Below are 17,674 nucleotides of genomic sequence, written 5' to 3' on the forward strand. Positions count from 1 at the left end.
TTTTCATTTTTTGGATTTTGGTATTTTGTTTAAATATAAAAATGCATTAAGAGCATTTTACTAACTTGCCAAGAAAAAAAATCATGAGGGAAATGTGGTACTGTGTTTGATTATCTCGTGTTTAACTTTAGTGGCAGAAATCTGGCTTCTCATTAATAATTTGCTCAAAGCTGTATCATCTTCCATTCATTCTTCATTATTTTTCTCTTTCCTTGGTTTTTATTTTGCTTTCCATTTTTTTGTTTTCAGAGTAGTTTCATGAAAAACATCTTACTCCTTGTTCTTTATATATTTTAGTATTTCTAATAATAATTCCTCTTTAAAAAGAGTTTGATCCACTCATGGGCAAAATGATTTCTCAAGGACTTTTCCATAACTCTGTCTTCAAACAACTGAATTAGTGTGACAACTATTTCTTTATATTGTCTGATTTTTTTTTCATATATTCAGAGTGACATGCCTGTGGTTCCTAATTAGTCTTCCACTATATCTCTTTGTGGAAAAAATACCCAAATATTCCAAGAGTGTTTTATATGGGGCATATCTTCTTCTTGTTAGTTGTGAAGTCATGTCTGACCCCTCGTGACCCCATGGACAACATTCCTCTAGGCCTTTTGGCCTTTTGGTACTGTCGATGGGGTTTTCACGGCAAAGATACTGGAGTGGGTTGCCATTTCCTTCTCCAGTGGATCCCGTTTTGTCACAGCTCTCTGCTATGACCTGTCTGTCTTGGGTGGCCCTGTAGGGCATAGCTCATAGTTTCATTGAGCTACACAAGCTCCTTCGCCACAACAAGGCAGTAATCCATGAAGGGTGTGTGTGTATTTTGCTGCATGTAATTAGTGTCATTTTTGTCTTCTCTAGTTCCTTGGCCATTGGAACCAAAACTGGATACAGACTTTTTTCTCTGAGTTCTGTGGAACAGCTGGATCAGGTCCATGAAAGCAGTAAGTCCGTTGTGTGTTTTGGCAAAATAGTAGTTGATGATAATTTTTATTCTGCATTGTAGCACATTAATGTGCCCCAAATGAGCAATTCATTTTATATTTCCTGCTAGAAAACAGATGACATTTCTCGGTGGCAGCCTTACTTGTATTCAAGCAGCCATCCAGATGCAGCTGTGTTAAAGGGACAGTTGCATGTTAAATAAATCAAAACAGTGTGGGAAATTCTTTTACAGTTTGATACCAGTATCAGTGTTGATTAAAAAGCTTGTGAACCTTTTTGAGTTATCAATATTTCTGTGTAAATATGACCATAAAACATGATCTGTTTTCCACACATCCTAAAACTAGATAAAAAGAAACCCAATTAAACAAATAAGTTAAAAAACACTCTGCTTGTTCATTTAGTTATTCAGGAAAACAAATTATTTTATTATAATTTTTAAAAATAAGATGATTGAGAACAGGGCAGTGCACAGAGAGAGGGGGGGGGGAGATGTTCCCTCAGGAGGACCAGAGTCTGAAAGCTTAGAGGACTAAACCTCTAGTCCCAGTGATTGACTCTGGTTGGATCCTGCAACATTAGCCTGGGACATGTATATTTGCCTTTATTTGAGGCAAGGTCATTGCTGAGAAAGCACAATTCATGAGGTGCAAGAAGAGGTGATTATAAGCAGATGGCTGAAACATAAAGAGCCTTTATTCCTAAACACAATGCAGTTAGATCTAAGTAAATCAGGTTTGTTTAGCACAGAATAACTGCATCCTGATACATATTATGCTACCATTGAGTTTATGGGAGTGGCACTAGTAATGTCTCTAGCATAGCAGCCTAGAAATTGGAAGTTTCTGTTTTAGACTTAGCATAGTTTAGTGTTTTGTCCAAACAAATTGTACAAGTAAATTTCAAGTGTTATTATTATTATTAAATGCAAGCTAGCTTAATTGCGTTTTGAATTTAACTGATTTTGCTAACTATAATTAAGATTAATCCTAGTTGATCTAGCTTTGGTTGATATAGAACTGCAAGTTTGTTTTATAGAAGGCAGAAATGGAACTTTTCACATTCTTGGGCTTTCTTGAGTGCATGAGTTGCATGAGTTCTCCTACTCCATGAGATTGCACCCACATCAGATAAATATTATTTTAGTGAGTGAGTTCATTGAATCTTATTCCAGCCATTTTAGAACTGTTGTTTCTGTTAAATTGTTTCCATGCAACTACTTTTCTTTTTCATATTTGATTGTTACTAAGTTACACTTAAATAGCCAAACATAGTGTAGATTTGACCACAGGAATATTTCCCATGGAGTTCCACTTACAAAATTCAAAATGAATAGATAATGCTGCTTCCCAAGATTTAGCTCTCCCAAAAATGCAGAAATAAGCAGAAACCATAAAGAAAACGCATCACTTAAAACATAATGTATTTTTAAAGTATAAGATGCGCCTTTTTCCCTCAAAAAAGAGGCTGAAAATCTGGATGCGTCTTATACATCTAAAACAGCATTTTTTTGCCTCCCAAAGCTCTGCCCCTTCACCAAAATGGCCATGCGGAGCCTCTAGGAAGCTTTCAGAGAGCTCCTGGAGGCTGGGGAGGGCAGAAATAAGCAAAAAATAGGCCATTTTTGTCCCCCCCAGCCCCCAGCAGCACTCAATAAGCCTCCATAAGGCTATGCGTGTAATTATTTGACAAAAACCGGGCCCATTTTCGCGACAAACTGGCCATTATTTGCTCTTTTTGGCTTCCCCATCCCCCCCCCCCCCAGGAGCACTCTGCAAACTTCCCCAAGGCTATTCATGCCTTTAAAAAAAACGGGCTCATTTTCATGAAAAACGGGCCATTTTGGGGAGGTTTGCAGAGTGCAAAAACTTTTTTTTTCCTTTCGGAAAGCTCTTTACTTAAAGTGATTGATGAGAATTAGATTGATCAAGTGCTGTACCAGCAGAAACAAAGACTTTGGTGCTGCAGATTGTCAGTGATTTCTTTGTCCAGCACATGGATAAATACACCTGGAAACATCTACCTACCTACCTACTCTCTCCCTCTCCCTACCTATCTACTGTATTTCTCTTTCTCTATCCCTCTACCTACCTACCTATCTACTCTCTCCCTCTCTACCTATTGTATTTCTCTCTCTCTCTCTCTCCCTCTATCTACCTACCTATTCTCTTTCTCCCTCCCTCTCTACCTATCTACTGTATTTCTCTATCTCTTTCTATTTCTCTATCCCTCTACCTTCCTATCTAAACCTTCTCTCTCTCTCTCTCTCCCTATCTACCTACTGTATTTCTCTATTTCTCTCTATTTCTCTCTCTCTCTTTCTCTCTCTATCCCTTTATCTACCTACCTACCTACCTACCCCTTTCTCTCCCTATCTATCTACCGTATTTCTCTCTCTTTCTTTCCCTCTCTATCCCTCTATCTACCTACCTATATTTTTTTTCTAATTTGCCTCTTCAAAACCTTGGTGCATTTTATACTCCGGTGCGTCTTATCTCCAAAAAATACAGTACCTGATGTGAACCAACACTATGTACAGAAAAAAAAAAATTGACTAACCAAATGTTAGAAACAACCTGAAAAGCAGGATATAAATGTAATATATAGAATTTAACTTCAAGTTTTCTTCTCTGAGTTTTATGCTTCAAATTACTGTATTTTTCAGAGTATGAGACGCATCCCCCCATAAAAGTGAGTGGAAATGTCAGTGTATCTTATACACCAGATACAGCCATTTTTGGACTCCTGTAACCCTGTCCAGTGCATCTTGTTTTTGCCCAAAACATGCCTCTTTTTAATAAAAATGGAGTGTGCAGAGGATTTGGGAGGCCTGCAGTGTATTCCTGGGGGCTGGGGAGGGCAAAAATGGGATGCCTAGGGGATTTGGTAGGCCAAAAACAGGTTCATTTTTCACAAAAATGGGATGCACAGAGGGTTTGAAGGCCTGCGGAGTGCTCCTGAGGGCAAAAACTTTTTTTTCATGTTTTCTTCTTCGAAATCTTGGTGCGTCTTATACTACGGTGCATCTTATAGTCCAACAGTGCAGTATATTATTGACTGAGCTTTAGGTTTGTTGGAGCAGCTCTCATAGAAGCTGTTGGGTATTGCTAATCCTCAAAGTTAGGGCAACAGTATCTGAGCTGTAGTGACGAAATGGCAGCAGAGAGGTATAAATGCACTGTGATTAATCTCATGCAGAAATAGAAATTGTTATCTCATCCAGGCCAGTGGGCCAGGAAAGAAAGAGGAGGAAATGTAAATCTGGGACTAGAATTTCTAATAGCGAAGTAAAGTACCATATCTGGAGTGTAAAACTGTACAACAATTAAATGGCAACAAAGCTACATAAAATATTAAAACTCTTATGACATTTAAAGACTGCTCCAAGTTGGGCAGATATGGTTAATCTGTCAACGGTTATATCTGAAAGAAGCCATTATAAAAGAATAAAGCAAGGTGCCGTACAATCTTATATATGCGGGTATGTTGAAAACACCCTATTGCAAGTAGATAAAATTACATCAGAACATAGGTGCAGACAGTGAACTTAAATTTCTGAAAAACCTAAAATTTGTACAGATAGTCCTCAGGTTATGACTATAGTTGAGCCCAAAATTTCTGTCGCTAAGTGAGATGGCTCTGAAGTGAGTTTTGCCTGATTTTATGATTTCTCCATAGTGAGGGGGGAGGAGTATCCAGAATGGGTTGACTTTGTCCTCTCATGATTGGATGAGTCAGATAAGCTCTTTGAGTAACGCCCCCTGGCCAGCAGGACTACCCATTCTTCTGACTCATCCTCAAGGAAAAGTTGCACTACTCAGTAACTCCAGTAATTTACAAAGGAGTAAGGAAAATAAACTTGGACCCGGCGAATCCTGCCTCCCTTCATCGCACACAGCCTCCTCCTGCAAGGACTGGACTGCCACAAGCCCCCTGGGGCGGCACGCTGACCTGGCCACTGAGTGAGACGGAGTCACTCGGGGAGGACAATTGCCGGGCAGGCAGGAGGAGAGGGCAATATGCTTCCTAGAAGCAGCCCTTGATGCAGAGGCTAATCAGGAGCAGAAGCGCTCCTCTGCTCCCCTCGGGTTGAGCCACGAAGCTGGCTAAAATACCCTGGAACACCTGTGCTGGCAGCCGACAAGGTGAGAGCCGGAAAGGCTTAGAAAGAGCTGCGGGAGGCAGGGGAGAGAGCTGCAGCCATGGCAAGCCTGCAAAGGCAAAAGCCATTTCCATGTGCTCTAGCAAGGAGGAGCCGTTTGAATTTGGAGCCGGGGCCATCTTGAAACCACGTGGTCCAAGATGGCTGCCCCCAGCAGCTCAGAGGAGGCAGGCAGAGCCTCAACTCTCAGCCCTCCAGCCACAACCGGAGGCTTGTGGAGCCCTTGAAAGGTGAGAAACCATCGCAGAGGCATTAGCCAAGGGCGGGGGATGCAGCAAAGGGCCAAAAGGAGGCTTGTTAAGGGAGTTAGAGGCAGGCGGTGGATCTCCCCCCTCTACTTCCTAGATGAATCACAGAGGCAGCTGCCACAAGACTGCATGAAGAACCCTCCCCCCCCCAACCTGAGAACTACTCACCTCCCAGAGGAGGATTCCCTTCGGGCTTTGGTGCTTCAGAAATCCTGCCTAAAAGCCCGTTCTCTCCCTTTCTAACTGCATAGTAACAGGAAAAGCCCCCCCCCCACCCTTAAGGACACTCTCCTTTAAGTAGGAGAAAGAGACTTGGCGAGAATGCCATCAGAAAAAGGCTTCCAGCAAGAGCTGCGTTTTTTTGGGGGGGGGGGCTAAGTCTCCTTCACCCTTAAGAAAATTCTCCTTGAGTAGGAGAAGGAGGGGGGAGGGGCGGGAAGTCCCTGAGTAGGAGGCAAAACAAAAGCTGTTTTTTGTGGCTAAGTTCTGAGGGCGGGGTGATGGCAATTGCCTTGCAAAACCATTTGGAAAGAAGGGGGGAGGGGCCCCACTTGGCCCAAGCCAAGGAAGAGTATTCAGCCCCCAGGGAGAGACAGAAGAACCTCCAATCAGGTTAGAGATTATCCCCCTCCCCCAAGGCTTTCCAAGGGTGGGGGTGAATAGGCAAAGAGCAAATGCTATACAATACAATACTATGCAATACAATAGCAGAGGGGGCAGGAACCTTGTAGGTCTTCTAGCCCAACCCCTTGCCTAAGCAGAAATTCCTACACCATTTCAGACAAATGGCTATCATTACTAGTCAGCCCTGTAGCTCAATGGTTAACAGCTGACTCTGTAAACCACTTAGAGAGGGCTGAAAGCCCTATGAAGCAGTATATAATTCTAACTGCTATTGCTATTACCATCCAACAACTGCTTAAAAATCTTCCACTGTTGGGGCATTCACAACGTCCGGAGGCAGGTTGTTCCACTGATTAATTGTCTAACTGTCAGGAAATTTCTCCTCAGTTCTAAGTTGCTTCTCTCCTTATTAGATTCCACCCATTACTTCTAATTCTGCACTCAGATGCCTTGGAGGATAATCAGGTTGCCTCTTCCCTGTGGCAACCCCTGAGATATTGGAACACTGCCATCACGTCTCCACTAGTCTTTCCTTTCAGTAAACTAGACCTGCCCAATTCCTGCAACCGTTCTTCATAGGCTTTAGCCTCCAGCCTGATCCCCTCTGTTGCTCTTCTCTGCACTCTCCCTAGAACCCCCACATCCTTTCTACATCATGGTGACCAAATTGAATGCAGAATTCCAATCTGGCCCTTCCAAGGCCTTATAAGGTGGGATGAACACTTCACGGGAGCTTGATTCTATTCCTCTGTTTATGCAGCCAAAAACTGTGTTAGGTTTTCTGGCAGCTATTGCACACCGCTGGCTCATATTAAAGGGTGGTCCACTAGGACTCCAAGATCCCCTTCACAGTTACTACTGTGGAGCAAGGTATTCTGTACCTGTGCACTTCACCTTCGTTGCCTAAAGGTAGAACCTTACCTCTTTGAATCCCATTTCCCTAGGTAGTGCCCAATGTTCAAGGGTACCAAGATCCTTCTGTATCTTTAGCCTGTATTCTGAAGTGTTGGCTATTCCTGCCAGCTTGGGGTCACCTGCTAACCTGATGACCCCCCCCCCATCAGCATTTAACAAACAGAGAGCTAACAGTCATTCTGGCTCTTTCTTATGACCGCTTGAGATAACAGCAGTTCTTAAAGAAACAGTACTACTATCATGGCATTTATTTTGCTATCCCAAATGTTAGCTTACACACCTAACACCCTCATTCAAATCACTGATGAAGATGTTGAAGAGTACTGGGCTCAACACTGAGCCTTGGGGGACTCACTGCACTCTTCCCTCCATGAAGAGGCAGTCCCATTGAGGAGTACAGGTGTGTGCACCAGTTACCAAGGCACCTGGTGTGACTAGGTCTAATCCTCAGTCTTCTACTTTATCTAGTAGTAGGTTATGGTCTACCTTATCAGGACTTGCTGAAGTCCAAGTTAACTATATCAATGGCATTCCTATGGTCCACTAGGGTTGTCACCGTAATCTAAGAAGATTTGTAGATTTAGATTTATTGAACATTTATAGGCCGCCCTTTTCCCTGAGGGGACTCAGGGCGGCTTACAACAATGGGGGAAGGGAGTGCAAAACAAGACATAAAAGAAACGTGAATAAAAAATTAACTATAAAACACAACATTCATTATGGCTAGTCTAGTATGATCTGTTTTTGACAAACCCATGTTGGCTTTGGGCTCTCGAGCCGGTTTTCTCACTTTCTGAAGGGGGGGAATCACATCAGCAATTCTATAGTGGTTCTCCGGTACTCCAGGAGCTCTGACAGATATAGTTTCAGTTGTTTGGAGATCTCATCCGCCAGCTCCTTCAGATCCCTGGGGTGTAACCCGGTCCTGGGAATTGGACCTTGCCTAAGATAGACAGGCTACCATTTCTTCCCTATCTCATCTTGGGTTCCTAATCTGAATTTGGGGTGCTGTTTTTGATAGGTTGGATAGTTTATCCCTGCTGGTAAAGACAGATGCCAAGCACGAGTTAAATAGTTCGGCTCTACCCCTGCTGCTTGTCACCTTCGGGCCACTTTCTCCCAGCAAGGGACCAATTGTTTCCTTAATCTTTCTTGGTTTTATCAGGCGGGAAGATGCCCCCCTTTTGTATTTTATTTTATTATTATTATTGTTGTTGTGATTCTTGTTATTATTATTAATTTACCTTTGTGGCAGGCCTTTATTGTGAGCCTTAGCTTCCCTCACTTCATCGTTACACACACTCTAGTGGCCGCCCATTAAACTCCATCGGTGTTTACATTCAGAATATCTCTGCGCTAATCCTAGCCATAGAATCATAGCACCCTTATGGCCGGGGGGAAAAAAGGGTCAGACAGGCTGGTCCCCATGCCAGAACCCACCACAAACTCAGAATGGGATGCCCGACTATGAGAGATCGCAGAAGCACCTCAGATAGCCTATGAATTTAGACAACTTTCGCTGAGGGCAGAACATATAGCAGGGGTGGGATACATCAGAGCCGACTGGTTCAGCCGGACCAAGGGGACAGTTTGGAGCGGAAGCTGCAGCCAGCAATCTTCAAGGAAATGGCAGAGCGCTTCGGACACCCGGAGATCGACTTATCCGCCACGCCCTCAACGCTCAGCTTCTGAGGGTCATCTCCAGGTACCAGACATGGGGGGGGGGCAGAAGGGACGGACGATCTGCGAAGCCCCTGGACCAGGGGTTGTCGGTATGCCTTCCGCCCTTACCCCTGATCCCCAGGGTCATATGGGAAACCCTTCGGGAGGGGGCGGAAGGGGTTCTGTTGGCGCCTCTCTGGCCCCGGAGACTGTGGTTGCAGAGCTCCAGTCGCCTTCAACGGAGAGGCCATGGAGAATCCCCCAGGAGGGAATATCCCTTAACCAGGGGTCGCTGGAGCACCCAGACCGTCAATGGCTCCAGCTGACCGCTTAGTTCTTGGAACGGAGCATCCTGGGGAAAGACCCTTCCCCCCACCCCCAGGGTGATGCAGACTATCCAGACTGCCCGCACACCTTCCACAGAGCGTATATATGGCTCCATGTGGCAGGCCTCTGCCTCATGGTGTAATTCCCTGGGGCACAATCCTAGCCAGGCCTCAGTGCCTCAGATTCTGGACCTCTTCCAGGCAGGCCGGGACAGAGGGTTAGCTTCTAACACAATTAGGAGACAGGTCCCAGACTTCTCGCCAGTTCTCCTGCGTGGCAGGAACCAGAGCTTGACTCACCTTCCTGTGGTCAGGCAATTCCTCAAGGGGGCTTCCAACCCCAAACCGCACGCAGTGTTCAAGTACCATTCCTGGGACTTACACAGGGTAGGGGACGCTCCAATAGGCGCTCCATCTGAGCCTTTACGAACAGCTTCCCTTAAGTTCCTGATTCTCACGGTGGCCTTTCTGGTGGCCATCCCCCCCGCCAGGCAGATATACGAACTGCAAGCTCTCCACCGGGGAGGGTCTCTGCTTCCCCCACCAAGACAGAGTGGGGTTACGCCCTTCATCCCAAGGTGGGCTTCTGCTTCCATCAAACCCAGGAACTGATTTGCCCAACTTCTGTCCAGACGTGGGGAAAGAAGTGGCTCACTCTGGGCATAAGGAGGGCTCTGAGGTTTATCTCAGGAGAACCAGGCCAGTCAGGAAATCCGAAGCTCTGTTTGTTTCCTTCCAAATAGGGGCCTGGGTAACAGGGTGACTTCCACCACAATAGGTAGGTGGTTGCAAACCTGCGTTGCCACTGCATACCAATCACAGGGCTTACAGACACCAATCATATCACAGCTCACTCCACGCAGAGCGCAGCCACATCCAGGGCCTGGGCCACGCAGACAGCCCTGGCCGGAATCTGCAGGGCAGCCACGTGGGCTTCCCCCTCTCCCTTTGCTAGGAACCATAAACTGGACTCTTTTGCCCCGCAGGGCAAAAGCCTCTTGGACGCAGGGCCTCTTGGACGCAGGGCGTTGCAGGTGGTTCACAGGGCGGAGCCCACGCCTCAACTGGCACAAGCGGGGGACATGGGGCCTCTGGGGTCTCCCTCCCTAGGGACGTGCAGGCTTTGGTACGTCCCATTCTGGGTACTCCTCCCCCCTCACTATGGAGAAAGGGCGTTGGTACTTACCTGATACGCCTCTTCTCATAGTGGGGGGAGGAGTATCCAGTCCCTCCCTGACTATGTTTGTACGACTAAGTTTTATGTTCACAGTTTTATGAAGTTATATAAATATTGATGTTGAAGACGATAAAAGCTAAGAACTGAATTAAGAGTCTGGAGTGAATGGTACAACGAGTCGGATGGAGCTCTTCGTCAAAAGAATGGGTAGTCCTGCTGGCCAGGGGGCGTTACTCAAAGAGCTTATCTGACTCATCCAATCATGAGAGGACAAAGTCAACCCATTCTGGATACTCCTCCCCCCACTATGAGAAGAGGCGTATCAGGTAAGTACCAACGCCCTTTTTCTTGCCATAGTTGTTTAGAGGATGACTGTGGTTGTTAAGTTAGTAACACGGTTGTTAAGTGAATCTGGCTTCTCCATTGACTTTGCTTGTCAAAAAGTTGTAAAAGATAATCACATGATCGCGGGACTTCAACCATCATAAATATGAGTCGGTTGCCAAGCATCTGAAATGTTTTATCCCATGACCATGGGGATGCTGCAACAGTCATAAGTGAAAAACAGCCATAAGTCACTTTTTTCAGTACTGTTGTAACTTTGAACGGTCACTAAATAAACTGTTGTACTTCGAGGACTATTTCTACCTTTTTACATGACAAATTAAAAGAGAATAATGGTGAATAGTTTGACTTCAGGAAAGGAAGAGAGGGAATTTCAACAGTTTTGTGTAAAGTCAAGCTGTAGAACTTGTGACTCAACATAACCTGGTAGGTCAGGATATATTGAACTATATTCTTACTATCAGAACACAACATACTATTCAAGGACAGAATTCCAAGTATTTTTACATGTGACTCAGGCAGACAAAGGGATATCTCTGTGTTGCTACATTTCATGATAGAAGATAGTTGATTTTTAAAGCTGGTTTAAAGCTCTTTAACATGAAATGCTGCAAATACAGTGTAGAACATGCTGATGGAAAGTTAGAATTTCCGTCCTTTTAATTAAAAGCTATTTTTATCTTGTTATGTTTATTGATTTTATTGTAACATCTTTGATGTGAGCGGCCCACAGTTTTTTAAGAGTTGGGCAGCTACAAGTTTAATGATAATACATTTACTTAATCATTTAATATAAATAACCTTTCTTCATTATCTCAGCTACCTGGATTGGCAAGGAGTATTTCTAAAGAAAGTGATTCTGCATATATAAAGGCCATTCTAAATTAACAAAAGCCCAGTTTCTAATGTGCCTAAAAGCAATAATATATCATTTGTTTCTTTGCTTGTATCCTGCCTTTACTATCTTTACAAATAAGGTGGTGAACATATCCAGCACACCTCCCTCCTCCTATTTTCCTCACAACCACCCTGTGAGGTGGGTTGGGCTGAGAATGACTGGCCCCAAGTAATACCAGCTATTGTATATTACTAAGTATATTAAAGTGTTCTTCTTTTCACAGAATATCATCAGATTTTGGGCTACCTTACCTGGTCTGCATAGATTCAGAAATTTATATTTTTGTTGTCATGCAATGCTGATCCAGATTCTTGTAGCTCAGATATGGTAGCTTTACATTAGCATTAGAATTTCTAGCCTCAGGCTGATTTGCTGATCACTACCTCTGCTGGTATGGCTACAAGGATTACATGAAAGTTTCTCTTTCTTCTTGTGGTTAATTATGGTTTTCTATGTTAAATTATAGCTGGTGTCCAAGCTACTTACCATTGCAAAGTATAGGCATTATACGGCACCTGTATCTGCTCTGGCTATCAGTTGCCTGCAGAAAGATTGCAGTCTTTCCTATTCCTCTGATTTTATGAAATGATCCATTTGCCTTCACAATACATCTCCCTTCTAATATATTGTAGCTGCAGCATCTAATAAAGGCATAATTTAAAGCCCTGGTGTTGAGCTTTGAAGTGAAACAGATTAGGGACAGATTATTTTTAGGACCACCTCTTCCGCTATGAACCTGCCCTTTACTAAGATATTAGGAAAAAGATGCTGCCATTTGATTATTTGGTTCTTTTTTAGCGTGGCTCCTAGGCTGCGAAGCAGTTCCTTAAATACTGTATTTATTTCCACTCTCCCAGTGTTTAAGTAAACAGTATTTAGATATGTATGTCTTTTAATTGATAATGATTTTAATGGCTAATTTGGTCTTCATGTTCATTGCATTTTTGTTCCATCATTTTGCATTTATTATTGTGTTGTGGCCAGCCCCTGGCCAGCAGAGCTGGCAGCAGATTCGGATAGTGAGGAGGTTGGGGAGGAACATGGGCCAGTCCTGGAATCTGGGGAAGGCTCTGATGAGGGCTCTGTGTCGGAGGCAGAGATGGGGCCAGAGCCGTATGCTAGCTATCAGCTGCCTTCAGAGTCAAACATCAGTGAGGCAGATGAACAGCTGAAGCCTGTTCCCAGTGTGCGCATCCGCAGAGTTGCCAGACCGCTAATTGGTTCGTGACTCTCCCGAAATTCCTTGCCAAGATATCTGCAGATATCGGCCTGTCAGCTCTCCAAGCCAGATAGGGTGTGTGGCTGTAAATCCTCCTTTAAAAGACTTTGCCAGCTGTGATGAAGAGAATTCACTGTAAATTAATAAAAGGGATTTTTACCGGGACAAGGAGTTTCTTTGATGCTCTTGGGAAGCCTCGGTCAGAACATATTGAGAGCTGCCTTTGAGTTTGGAACAAAAAGATGGAATGGAATTAATAATGGAGAATCAATAATGAATAAGTAAATGGAATCGGTGTTTTGGCCTTTTCATCAATATTGGAATAATATATTGTAGGATAGAAATGAAGCTAACGAGTTTCCCCTTCCTTTTTCAAAACATGCTGGTATCCCTATGACCATTTTTCACGCTTCCATCCAGATGAAATGCCAGATGTTTTCATTGTGGAGCGCCTCTTCTCCAGCAGTCTGGTGGTGGTGGTGAGTCGGGCGAAGCCGCAGCAGATGAACGTCTATCATTTCAAGAAAGGGACAGAAATCTGCAACTACAGCTATTCGAGCAATATCCTTTCCATCCGGCTCAACCGTCAGGTAAGATCTAGAGGCTTTTTTTTTCCTGATGGTAAATGATCGGAATCTCCTTGGTGGAAAGGCATCCATCTTTCTTTGATTCTCTTTCAGAACCATTAAACATGTGATAGCTCTCTAGCCTTTTCTTGAGAAGAGTTTATTCTAGAAATAAGAGATGAGATTCACATGCCATGCTAAACTAAACCATGTGGTTTACTTGCCTGTATCACCTTTACATCAGACAATAAGCCAGGGTGTGAATCTAGTCAGTGTTGACGTACTCAGCTAACCATGGTTCAGAGAACCTATGGCTTAACTGAATTGCCACCTTATATTTCAGAGTGATGTAATCTTTAATTACTTACTTACCATGCTGGCCCAGTGGTTAGAATGCAGTGTTGCGGGCTGGCTCTGCTCACTGTCAGGAGTTCAATCCTGACTGGCTGAAAGTTAACTCAGTCTTCCATTCTTCCGAGGTTGGTCAAATGAGGACCCAGATTATTTGGGGGGGGGGGAGGATATGCTGTCACTGTTTAGAGAGTGCTGCAAGGCACTATGAAGTGGTATATAAGTCTTAAGTGCCACTGCTATTACATCTGTTCCATATCAAAGGTAAGCTTCGATCTTAGTTGAACTGCATCATATTCCTCTAATTTTATGAAATGATCTTTTTCATGGGTCATGGACCAGCACCGGGCCACAACATGCCAGAAACTGGGCCGCGCAAACAAGCGAAACCCTATCCGCAGGATGTAGGCAGCACATAAAACCACATCCCCACTGGTCTGTGAAAAAACCTCTCCAGGGAACTGGTCCCTGGTGCTCCAAAGGTTGGGGACCTCTGATCTATTTGCCTTCAGAGTACATCTCCCTTCTAATGTATTATAGTCGATAAGTGAAGAATGCCGTCTGTCAAGCATGGCTATAGTCCTTAACTTAAAGCGCTAAGGACATTATGATGTAAACTAATGAAATGTTATTGTTGCAAATAATGAAAAGTGTAAGAGCCTTTGTGCAGTTATTTTACTTGATTGGACACATGCATGGAAAATTTTAGTATTTTAGAATAGAGGAATCCTTTTAAATTAAGCTGATGAAGGCCTTTATTTCCAGATCATTATTAGTCACATATGTTTGGCAAAATCAAATCTGGTTTCCAGTTGGCGAAAGGGTATGAGAGTTTGTAAGCAGAATTTTTTAAAAATGGGAGCATGAATATGGGTTGTTCCTCTGAAACTAAGAGCCTGTTTTGTTGGATTGCATCAGGTTCTGATTCTCAGGAAGAAGGTTCTAGAATTTTGGATAAACTGCTTTATGCTTTCTCCAGAAGCTTCTAATTTGTGGGTGTACAAATAAATTATTTATAGATTGTCAATTTGTCATACTTCCAACCATGCAGGGTCCTTCACCTTGCCTTGCTTGTACCTAATAACGTTGACTTTTGAAAATTGCCATTTTCTATCAGACCAATTTCATAAACAGTCATTTAAGGAAGATCCACCATGATCCTTTGGGGTTTAAGAAGGGAATGAAGGTATTGCCCTTCCACTGTTTCTTTTGAACATTTGAGAATACTGCTTGGACATGAAGCCTTATCTAAAAATGTGTTTGATCCTTTGAAAACTCAGAACTTACAACTATCCATCTATCAGGGTTCCAAATAACACTCCCAACGAAAGAAGACTCTGAGGCTTGAGTTTCCTCAAAGTTCCATTTTATTAGAGATGTTGTATTGGTACATCTGGGAAAATCCGATACTGAAAGTTTCCAGGTTTTCCCCATCCAAAAGAAAGCCCCTGCCCAGCACCCACATGTCGGTCACATGGCCCAATCAGGCACCATCCAAAACTGGAAATGCCTTCCAGTCACCTCAACAAAGCTGCAGGGCAAGGTGGCCTTGACTCTCTGAGAAAGAACGTTATTTTGATTATATACCCATGCTCTATACAATCCCCCTCCCATTTTCGCACAGTAGAAAATGTGGCAGGCCTGAAGGCCCAAATGTAAAATATGGCTTCCAGGTCTGACACCATCACCAATTACTTCTTAAGTTCACCACCATTGCAGCAACGAAGTATTTTATCATTGAATAGGCTAACTGATTATTCCATACTCATTTGTCAATTATAATCACAATCTGCTTCTCTAAATACCTATATGAACTGGATTGTTATCCACAAAAACTTATTCATTAAGAGATTTTTTTATCTTTCAAGTGACGAACACTTTGTTTTTGTTGTAAACATAGCCACTCCTCTGGGAATTAAATTTCAAAAGCTAACAATATGCTAAGTACGGTTGAATCTTTTTTTTACTTGTCCTGACCTTTTCATGCAATGTGACTCATTTGTGTGATCTTGAGAGGGACACGTTTCTGCTGTTTTTATAGTCAGAAAAAAAATCTACATTTTTGACTTGCTATGTAGCAACTGCCTTAACTGAATATCTACAATTTCCCAAGTTGTTCTTTATAATTGAACCATTTTACTCTTGTTCAGTTACCATTTTCTTTTTGTCCTTCTAATATCCTTTTTTGTGCCAGGTGAAGTATGCAAATATCCCTTTTTCCATGGATTTTCTCTCTCTCGTCCCAGTAGGAATGCGGGAGACTGGATCTAGACCAGTGTTTTTCAAACATGGCAGCTTTAAGATGTGTGGACTTCAACTCCCAGATTTCTGGGCAATGTGCTTCTGGACGAATGACTTCTCTTGTTGGCACTTAGAATTGAGTCGCACTGGAATCTAATTAGGTTCAAGCACACATGGCCCATTACAAAATAGCATGTATAGTGTTAGGTTCTCACCTGAGAATCTAGTCTCAAAGGTTGGCATACTGCTGAAATGTTCTTTTGAATCTTCACTCTGATCAGAATTCATTATAAAAAGAGGAGGGCACATGCTAAAAACTATAGAGAATAAAGAGGGAGGGGAAAATTTCCCAAATGCTTGGGAAAGTCTTGATGAATTTTGGATATATCCTTTCTCCAGGGGCACTTTGTGGTCTAGCTAAACCTGTTGTAAAACCTTCAATGTAATTTTAAAATTATTTTTCCCTGGCATGTGGAACTGTTAACCTCTCTCTCTTTTTACTCAGAGCTCAGTGATCAGTGTATAAATCGATTCCTAGGAATACCATGTGCATTTTTGGTCAGACCATTTTTAAAGGATTTAGAAACAAAATGGGATATGAGGCAATATGGAGAAATAAGACAAGGAATATTGGTTTATGTGTAAATAAATAGCCAGTTTTAGACAGCAAGTGGGGATATTTATATAAGCAGCACATTGATCTCTCAGGGAATCCTAGAAGTTATAAAAGCAGAGCATTTCCTTGCAAAATTCAAACTTACCAATGATAATGACACAAGCTCAGAATACACTCTCTTCTGCGTGAATCATTTTAGTGGAAAATCTGATTACTTTAGCATTGTGTATGAGGTACTGGAAAATATAGTGCTGGATTATTTGGAAATGACATGTTTATTGAAATAACATGCTTCAATCACTTGAGAGTCCTTGTTTGGAATGCTGCAGCTAGGAAAAAAGAAGTTTGTTTTCTTTAAAAAATGGAGAATTTAAGTACTGAATCCTATTTTTGCAGTAATTTCAAATTTGGGCTTTATGAACCTAAGTTTTTTCTTTAAAAAAAAAAAACATTTTCAGCGGCCTCAGAATGCCAGGCTCATTGTTAGGACAATTTCAGATGTTTTATGTCCTTTGCCCCGCTAGATCTTGTAAATGGCTTCTGTGTCTTCCTTGAGGAAACTCTAGATTGTTGTAACTAAATGGTCACAACTTGGTTATATACCATTAGCAATTTGTCAGAGATGATACTTTGCCCCTGTTTTTAATATGCAAAGATTCTGGGAAAAGAAGAAACCATGTACCTATTTGCAGTATTAAGGATTTTTCTTGCAATTGACTAGCTTTCTTTAGGTTATTCAATAATTAGCTAAAAATAGTACAGTACATCTTCAGTATAGTTAATATAGGCTCAGAAATAAGTTGCAATAGGTTTAATGGATTTGACCTCCAGGTAAATAAATACAGGATTGCAGTACCTTCAGTAAATGCAATTTTCCAAACATACAGCATATTCTGAACAGCTCAGCATTATCTTGACAGCCAGCAATATATGATACAGTCAAGTAATTTTGGAGCAAGTGTATCCACTGATTCATCGTTCCAGTTCTTTCCATTTCATAGTACAGAAAGTACAGCAGCTCCTACCTATACTATAATTACCATTATACTCCTAAATGTTGAGCATATTATCCCAACATAAAGTAAAAAAAAAATTGAAAATAACATTGAAATTTCATGACATTTTAAAATAAGAGTGGGTACAAGGACGTTGTGGCAAATGAAACTTGTTCACCATGCCAAGAATGCAAGTGAAGTCTGTTACTTATATTCCATCGTTGGAGATTTTCAAGCAAACATTAAACAGTCATTTGTCTGGGATGATCTGAGGGTTCCTGCCTTGGGAGATGGTTGTACTAGAAAACCTTCCAAATCCTTTTCAACTGTAGGATTCTAGAAAAATGTTATGGAATCATCACAAGGAACTGAGCTTGATTT

General features: G+C 42.4%; 1 protein-coding gene across 1 annotated transcript in view; it reads left to right on the plus strand.

Annotated features, from left to right (window-relative positions):
• WIPI1 (WD repeat domain, phosphoinositide interacting 1) overlaps nucleotides 1–17,674 on the plus strand; it is a 53,557-nt gene that overhangs the window by 12,006 nt on the left and 23,877 nt on the right. The window contains exons 2-3 of the mRNA XM_087710210.1: nucleotides 865–947; nucleotides 12,945–13,114. Of these exons, the coding sequence (XP_087566336.1) occupies nucleotides 865–947; nucleotides 12,945–13,114 (253 nt within the window). The remainder of the gene's footprint in view (nucleotides 1–864; nucleotides 948–12,944; nucleotides 13,115–17,674) is intronic.

This window comes from Thamnophis sirtalis, unplaced genomic scaffold, assembly GCF_051295495.1.
Source record: "Thamnophis sirtalis isolate CommonGarterSnake01/CBP01778 unplaced genomic scaffold, rThaSir2_p1.2 scaffold_3, whole genome shotgun sequence".
NCBI classification, from domain to species: Eukaryota; Metazoa; Chordata; class Lepidosauria; order Squamata; family Natricidae; genus Thamnophis; species Thamnophis sirtalis.